The sequence below is a fragment of the Alligator sinensis genome, unplaced genomic scaffold (genome assembly GCF_000455745.1).
Source record: "Alligator sinensis unplaced genomic scaffold, ASM45574v1 scaffold502_1, whole genome shotgun sequence".
Taxonomy (NCBI): domain Eukaryota; kingdom Metazoa; phylum Chordata; order Crocodylia; family Alligatoridae; genus Alligator; species Alligator sinensis.
In genome coordinates this window covers 330,248-339,322 of record NW_005841896.1, presented here as the reverse complement: position 1 = coordinate 339,322, position 9,075 = coordinate 330,248, and the positions used below count along the sequence as shown (strand labels likewise).

Sequence of the window (9,075 nt, the reverse complement as noted above, 5' to 3'; positions counted from 1 at the left end):
CTGCTGAATTCTCTTCATTGCAAAAAAGAATATGTAGAAAACAAATACTTCTTCAAAGGAAGGCAAGGCAGAGTTGTCAGGAAAAATATTTACAAATTAACTTTCCATTTCCTTGTCCCACTGACAAAAACAGGAAGCCAAATTTTTACCTAAGCCGTGCCTATGCAATAGCCATTCTAGATCTACACTAGACCACTCACCTCATAAAGAGAAAAAAACGGTAGAACACTTTTTTTCAGTTCTGGGCAGACAAGAAGCTAGACTGCAACCCCTCAAAACTAAATTGTCCTCAGCAGCAACCCCATACAGGGTGCGGGGTTCTCCAGGAGGAGCCTCCTCCACCTGCCCTCAACAATGTGCCTCAGGGCAGTGAGAAAGGACCTTCTGTTGATACATCCTTCTTATTGCATGCCAGTAGTGTAATGGCAGGTGGGGAAGTGGGGCACAAGCCCCAGGGACTGCCTAAGATGGGGGGAGCACTGGAATGCAGCTAAGAGAGCACATTATCTGCTGTCCCTGGTCCCCCTGAAGAGCATTTGGCATGATGGTGGTAGGGCAGAGCAGGAACAGCAGCAAGTTTCACCTTTTTTGCCACCAAAAATTGGTGTTTAAATGGCCACTCGACACACATTAGTGACATCTGTCCCTGCATCAGCGAACCTCCACCACTGCTCTTGCTAAGGGTGCAAAAAAATGGCCTAATATGCCTCTGTTGAACAACACTGGCTGCAGCAACCAAGAGACCCTGGACATCACTGGGATCAGGTTTGGCTTAATTTGTGGCACTGCACACAGTGGGCTTATTATTTCTGTCTTTAATGCTGAAAAGAATGTCTCTGCTTTAGACATCTAAATGTTCCTCAGCTTTTTAATCATTTTACATATTAGACACCATCCCTAAAGAGGCAAATTTAGTGTATGGGCAAGCTTGATCCCAATGAAGTCAAAGGCAAAATTCTAATGGATTTCAACGGAGCAGCACCTCAGGCTATAAATACTGAATGTATTATTATCAAAAGTACCCTACACTGCTATCACAAAATGGAAAGCATGATACATCCTAATGGGCCTTCTCCAGTTCCCACAGCTGAGAGTTCTCATCACTAACAGGGCTCCCAGCCCAGAGGGTGCATGGTGTCCCCAGTGGCCTGGAGCTCTGAGCACTGACAGGGTTTCCAACCACCAGCAGCTGGGAGTCCCATCAGTACTGGGAGCTGTCAGCTGCAGGACTGCATGGTGCTCCCCATGGCTGGGAGCTTTGTCACCTGACCAGGGCTCTCAGGTGGGGGAGATCATTGTGTTCCCCCAGCTGGGAGCCCCGATCAGCTGACAAGTGCTCCCAGCCTCCAGAGCACACAGGAGCATGCTCTGGAGGCTGGGAGCACTGGCCATATGTTCAATTAAAGTTGTGATAGGAGCCACAAAGTTATTATATATATTTTGTATAATAACTTTGTTGCTTATTCCTGGTTTTATCACACCATTAAGTGAATGAATGTATGGCCAGGTCACTACTTAAGATGTGACTAATCAGTTAATCATGCCTTAAGTGTAATGTGTGTCAGAGGCCTAGGAGAAGCAACACAGACATCTGAAGATGAAATCCTTAAAATAAATAATTAATTCATAAACAGGTTCCATCAGAAATCTTGGAAATCCTACATTTCTCCAGCAAGTTTGCTCTGTGTAAATATTTGTCCCACTAAGTCTGATCTAAAAAAGATGAGAAGGGACCACATTGCAGTGAAGTCTCCTGCCTGATAGTCAGCTCCATTTTCTGAAATTCATCATTAATGTCAGCCGGTTGTCTAGGAAATGGAATTATTCACTTGCCAAAATGATTGACCCACTTTATTTTAGCTGCTTGCTACATACTGTAGCTTTGCCAAAAACAACAAGACCACATTGCTAATTACTTTTTAATATATTTGCACAGTTTAAATAAGGTTTATTTTCCTATATGTACAGAGCATTATATCAAAAAGCAAATATGTTTTGTTGGCTGATGGGTGGTATCAATGCCATGCTGTCATCTTAAAATCAAATCTTTCTGCAATGTTTAAAAAATAATCTGAATGCAATTGTAAAGAATAGTGAATCCACTGCAATTTATATAAAGGGGTATAGGACTAAAATTTTATGGACTGAATACTTTTCCTTTTTTCTTGAATCCAGGTATCTAACAAGTTCCAACCAAAAAATAAGGAGAGAAAAATGGTATTTTATTCTAAATTAACAAATGTTGCCAAGTCAAATAATCTGTATTTGAAAACAGTTACTACAGCTAAAGTATGGTTGTTTCCCTCTTCATTTCCTGTAAATGACTTTAGCCACTGAATACATGAAAAATTGTGTGACCTATATAAAGGGCTATCTGTTATAAAATTATGTTCTCTACTCACTATTTCTTCCAGATAATTATCTATTATGCAATGAATACCTTTTCAGACAATCTCCTAATGCATCTCTAACTGTAGTCAAACTCAGGCTTACAGACCAGCCCCATACACTGCATGCAGCGTGTGCCCCTGATGGTCCCATGCACAATCTCCAGCACACAGGGCCCAGGCCAGAGCCAGTGAACGCTGCATGTGGCGCACAGGTTGGCCCAGGGCATGTCACACGTAGCACACAGCTCCAGTTCAAGTCCCCTGGGCAGCACCACTGGCTAAATAACCGGGCTCCGTGGGCCAGATCTCTAACACCCCTGTCCTACTGTAACATCATGCCAAATGCTCTTCATTGGCTCTTCACTGATTTTAAAAACAGCTGTACAGAGAAAACTCTACATACCTATTTTAAAAAGCCATAAATACCTTGAAAAACCATAAATAATTGGAAATTATTCAATTAGCACTTCATCACTGTAGTAGGTGTCTAACCCAATTTGATTTGTTTACTTTTACTAAGTCTCCATGCACATACCTTGACAGGACTTCTCATCTGTCAATAATTTAAATCCTTTTTTGCAGCTGCAATCAAAACTGCCAACAGTGTTTTTACAAAAATGATGACAGCCTCCATTATTGGCCTGGCATTCATCTATATCTGTAACGGAAAAGCATTTAGCAAATAAGCAGAACATGTCTGATGCCCTTTTGTCAGTTGGTCTCAAAGACAGACACATCGTATGGATGAAACAACCAGATCTGACTGGGAGTTTCATTTCTCAGCAAGTAAAGCCTGAAACTAAATCCAGTGACTGAACAATACCAAACTGTGGGGAAGTTCAGATCCAGATCTAGAAATTAACTTTTTAATTCATGTGCATTTCCACTATTCCCTTTCATCCAGCACAGGGGTGCTCAACCCCTGGTCCACAGGCCAGACCCAGCCCACAACCTTGTGTCACCTAGCCTGCAGAGCTCCCTGTGGGTGTGGCAGTGGAAGAGCAGTGGCACTACTTCCCCACTGCCAGATTTCCAGACCCTGGGGAGCTGCAGGCCCTGCACACTGGATTGGATGCCCAATTCCAGCATGCAGGGCCAGAAAAGGGCCTCAGGCAACGGCCCAATACCAGCACTTGCAGATGACTGGGAGGAAGTGGCACTAGACCCCTGGGACCCAATCCCAGCACACTGCAGGAAGAGGGATGTGCCAAGCCCCCCCCGGTACCAATCCCTGTATGGGGGCAGAAGGAGGTGGTGCCAGGCCACTGGGACCCAATTCTGCCGTGCAGGGGAGCAAGAGGTAATGCTGGGCCCCAGGACCCAATCCTGGTACGCAGGGCTTGATCCCACCCAGGGAATGGCCCCTCCACACTCATCTGGCCTGCACAGCCAAAAGATTGAGTGAGCACCACTGATCTCACATGTGGCTCTCATTTTCACATACATGTGTAAATGTGCTTATAAAGGAATACTTTTCATAGCTCATACCACTGGAGATTATAAACTCATTTACTGTTTGGAAACCCTTTAGAGTTTTAAACAAAATACTTTAACTTTTTTTTGTTATTATTCTCTCCTGTTTTCCCAAGCAATGCAGAAATTATAGACAGAAAAGACTAGTGTCATCCTGTCCTTCTCATGCCAGCAAGAGTTCTTTTCCTCATTTTAAATGACTCAAGCACAAAGAATTCCATCACTCTGTTTGGCAGACCACTCACAGATCTTACCCTGGAGAATTTTATTCCAATGTGTAACCTAGATTTTCCTTTGCTTATTTCTAACCCATTATTTCTTGTTATAGCTGCTTGGACCAGCATAAATAATTCTACTGCTGCCTTCCTATTTAGAGTCTTCATATATTAGAACCCTAATACCAAGTTGACAGTCTGATTCTCCATATTGATGTATGCAAATCTCTGCCTGTGAACAAGCAGGATCCCCTCATTGCCATTATACCACTAATGCATTACTACCTGTTGATCAGAGAAAGAGGCCATATTGGAGATGGGAAGGAGAGTCACAGGCAAAGTATGTTCCATATCTAAGCCTGGTGACTGGTGTAACAGGCAGCATATGCAAGATAGCTGCATGTCTCGTCCTGCCTTGTCCCTTCCCATGGCTAGTTACACTTTGGCTTTTCTCAAGATGCCCAGGAATTTCCACTGGAGACTGGTACAACTGCTACAAGGTATTTATGCAGGTAGGCTGCCAAAAGTGCAAAACTTACCTTTGCAGGTCTTCCCATCCAGCTGGAGTGTAAATCCAACAGGACAGCTGCAATGAACTCCAGTTGAGGTATCTTTACATGTGCGGTCACAACCGCCATTATTGACAGCACAAGTTTCTAACAGACAAAATAAAGGTAACATTCACACAGGAATATAGAAAGAGAAATAAAAAGTAGTAATGATAGAATGAGTAGATCCAACTCCACTGCTATTCTGCAACATTATACCTAACTATACATTTCACCTGGTACATACAAGGCACTAGGAAATGCTCTACAGACAACTGGTATGTCAGTAACAAGATCAGGACACATGTCTGGGTGTGCGAGGGAAGCTGTTTGGCATAATCCCCCCTACACTATCTCCAGCTTTCCTTGGGTGTTCCACACAGCTCTGACCTTGGTTCCTCTTTTGCTTCTCCCTCAACCTAGTTCTGTTGGACAAGCCCATCTACAAACACAAATTCAGCCACCGTCTCCCTGCTGATGATCCACAGATCTAGCTCTGTACTTCAGATGTCTCCCTCTTGCATCCAAACCGACACTTGACCTGTTCCTCTGATAGCTCCTTCTGGATATCCATCCAAGCTTAATGTGATTGAAGCAGAGCTCTCCACTTTCCCTCAGCCCTCCCCCCATGACCTCCTTTCTCAGTCACCATGGACAGCCCCCCTGTCTGCCTGTCAGTCAAGCCTGGAACCTGGAAATCTTCTTAGACATGGATTTTTTTTCAGGTCCTAACAAGCTGATGACATATGAATCTCTCAGACTCTTTCTACAAAACAACTCTAATGTGTAGTTTGTCCTATCGACCCAGGCACAGCTCTCAGCCAGGCTCTTATCTCATGTAACAGTTACTGCAACATTCTTTCCTCTGGCCTTGATGCATTCAGTCTTGACTTGCACATATTCATTCAAAATGCAATTGCAAAGATAATTTTCTTAGCGGGACAACTTAATTACATCTTCTCTCTCTTTGTTACTTCAATATCCACCCTTTCTCTTTGTATATAAGCTATTTTCCTCACTTTCAAGGCTCATCATGGCCTATGCCTGTCCTGCCTTTCTCCTTTCATTCACTATTGAAAGGATAGCTCCCACCCCTGACTGGTCAATAATGTTGGCTTTAAATTATTCACTCAATAAATTTTCAAACAAGCACCTTTGTACTTTCTCCCATGCTGCCCTTTAAGTTTGGGAGGAAAAGCATGCAAAATTATCAGCAAAACCACTTATTCAGGTGCCTAAGTATGGAATTAGGAGCCTAATGCCAGCTCCTATTTTTTAAAACCTCAGCCCCAGCATCCATGTTCCTGCAGTCTTGGCTCTTTCTGCTGAGATTGCCAATGAGAACAGTAGATGATTACTGCCATCTTGGGGAATTCTGGCAAGTTGTGAATATACCTTCTTTGTGAACTGTACTGCAACACGTTTCTGCTGGGTGATCATCAGATGATGGAGGACTGCCAGATGCTGCAACTTAAGACCAGACCAAAATGGCCCTACAGTATGCCAACCTTTTTCTGAGCCACCTGGAAGAAGAATTCCTCAAGGACTATACCATCAAACCCTGGCTGTACTTCAAATAATGAAGATGTCAACAATATATCTTGATTAAAAACCTGCAATCTCTGATTGAAATTCAACAATCATCACCCCTCCATCCAACTATCTCTTGAATACTCCAGCACCAACATTTCCTTTTTAGACATGATGATCAGTATCCAGAATGGTAAAATACAGATCATGTTATACAAGAAACCCACAGACCAACATACATATCTGCACAGAACCAGCAATCACCCTAAACACACCAAGAAAACTGTAATAGACAGTCAAGTCATCAGATACCACCAAATCTGCACTGAGGAGAACAGCCAGGATTGCCACCTCACAAATCTCAAAAAGGCTTTCACTCAACAAGGACACTCCTCCAGAAAAATAGATCACATGTTTGAAATAGCCACCCAGATACCATGTGAAGAATTGCTGTAGTACAGAAGGAAAACCCCCATGAATCACACTCCACTGGTTATGACATATCACCCCTCCCTTGAACCTATATGGAAAATCCTCAAACAACTGCAACCCAGACTAGAAGAAGACCCAATTCTCAAAGACATCTTCTCAGAACCACCAATGCTATCCTTTAAACAAGCACCGAACTTCACCAACCTCATCACCAGAAGCAAACTTCTTACAGCCCAAAACACACTGAATGTATCCAGACCAGGCCAGTACAAGAAATGTAAAACCTGCCAACATATCTCCACCACCTCCACAATTACTACACCCCACAACAAAACCACCACCATTCCTGGATCTTATGCCTGCATCTCCAGAAATATAATATATCTCGTCCAGTGCACCAAATGCCCTGATGGAAAATACATAGGAGAGACCAAACAACAACTGTGTACTAGAATGAATGCACACCGGAAATCTATTAAAGACAAGAATACCCAATTACCTGTGGGGGCACATTTCTCACAAGAAAACCACTCTCTCTCCAATCTCTCAGTTCTAATCCTCAAAGGGAACTTACAAAACACTTTTCACAGACAAGCCTATGAACTTCACTTCATCAACCTCCCGAATACAAAATATCATGGACTAAATATAGAGATTGGATTTATGACACATTATAACCTGCCTGACATCTGACTCCCCAGGTACTTCTCCACTATTTACCAGCTACATTCATTCCCCTTCCCCGCCCCGCATCCTGTCTCTCACCCACTGACTCCTCATCTTCACTTTTACCATCCCTGCTGTCAGCCAATCTGGTCACCTGGCTGATAGTATGAATAAAGACTACATTAAATTTATACTCACTAAAAAGCTGTCCTGCATGCTTATTTGAACCATGTTGCAGTAAGGAGTAACATCAAGGAGTTGGCAGGTGTCATAACCCAAACACTGGCAAAGATATATGAAAACTTATGGTACTCAGGTTAAGTACCTGAAGACTGGAAGGAGGCCAGTGTGGTACCCATCTTTAAGAAAGGGCAGAAAGTAGATCCTGGGAATTATAGGCCAATCAGCTTGACCTCAGTCCCCGGTAAGATTCTGGGGAAAATTATCAAAGAGACCCTTCTTGATAAGATGGCTGAGGGCAACATCCTGTGGAACAGCCAGCATGGGTTTGTCGCAGGTAGGTCTTGCCTGACTAATCTCATCTCCTTCTATGACCAGGTGACATATCACCTGGACAAGGGAGAAGAAATTGACATCATATATATGGACTTTAAAAAAAGCCTTTGATCTGGTGTCCCATGATCTCCTCAAGGAAAAATTGGCCAACTGTGGCCTCGGCTATACCACGGTCCGACGGCTAGGAAATTGGCTCCAAGGTCAGACCTGGAAAGTAGTAGCTGGTGGTAGCGAATCATTATGGCGCTCTGTGACCAGTGCCGTCCCCCAGGACTCTGTCCTTGGGCCGGTTCTCTTTAACAACTTTATCAACGATGTGGACACTGGTGTCAGAAGCACACTGGCCAAGTTCGCTGATGAGACTAAACTTTGGGGCATAGCGTCCACACCTGAGGACAGGCTAGTGATCCAGGCTGACTTGGACAAGCTTAGTAAGTGGGCGGATACAAACCTGATGATGTTCAATACCGATAAAAGCAAGGTACTCCACCTCGGGGGAAAAAAACCCCTGCAGCATGCTTATAGGCTCAGTGGTGCTAAACTCATTAGCACTATGGTTGAAAGAGACTTGGGGGTCATGATTGACCGCAAGATGAACATAAGCTACCAATGCGATGTCACAGCTGGTAAAGCAAACAAAACTCTGGCTTGCATCCATAGATGCTTCTCAAGTAAATCTCATGATGTCATCCGCTGTACTCGGCCTTGGTGAGGCCGCAGCTGGAGTACTGCATCCAATTCTGGGCTCCACAATTCAAGAAGGATGTTGAGAAGCTTGAGAGGGTGCAGAGGAGAGGCATGCGCATGATCGACGGGCAAGAGAATAGGCCTTATGATGAGAGGCTGAGAGCCATGGGGGAGCTCAGGCTCAGGGGGGGACCTGGTGGCTGCCTATAAGTACATAAGGGGCATGCATCAGGATCCGGGGGGATGTCTGTTCACCAGAGTGCCCCAAGAGATTAACAAGGACTAAAAGTCATAAACCAAGACTGTTTTAGGCTGGGCATAAGGAAAAATGTCTTCATTGTCCGAGCCCCCAAGACCTGGAACAGACTCCCTCCAGAAGTGGTGCAGGCGCCTACTCTGGACCCATTCAAGAAACGTTTGGATACTTATCTTGCTGGGATCCTTTGTGCAAGGTACTGCATCTGGGGAGGAAGAACCAGCAGCAGACCTACAGGCTGGGGAACTCCCTTCTTGTCAGTGCAGAGACAGAAAAGGATCTTGGAGTCATTATTGATGCCACAATGAACATGGGCCGACAGTGTGGGGACGCAGTCAGGAAGGCCAACCACACCTTGTCAT

At 44.2% G+C, this 9,075-nt stretch overlaps 1 protein-coding gene across 1 annotated transcript in view; it reads right to left on the bottom strand.

Annotated features, from left to right (window-relative positions):
- Positions 1–9,075, bottom strand: part of SCUBE2 (signal peptide, CUB domain and EGF like domain containing 2) — a 79,559-nt gene that overhangs the window by 38,175 nt on the left and 32,309 nt on the right. The window contains exons 8-9 of the mRNA XM_014517201.2: positions 4,618–4,734; positions 2,926–3,048 (exon numbers count right to left, since the gene is read on the bottom strand). Coding sequence (XP_014372687.1) covers positions 2,926–3,048; positions 4,618–4,734 — 240 coding nt within the window. The remainder of the gene's footprint in view (positions 1–2,925; positions 3,049–4,617; positions 4,735–9,075) is intronic.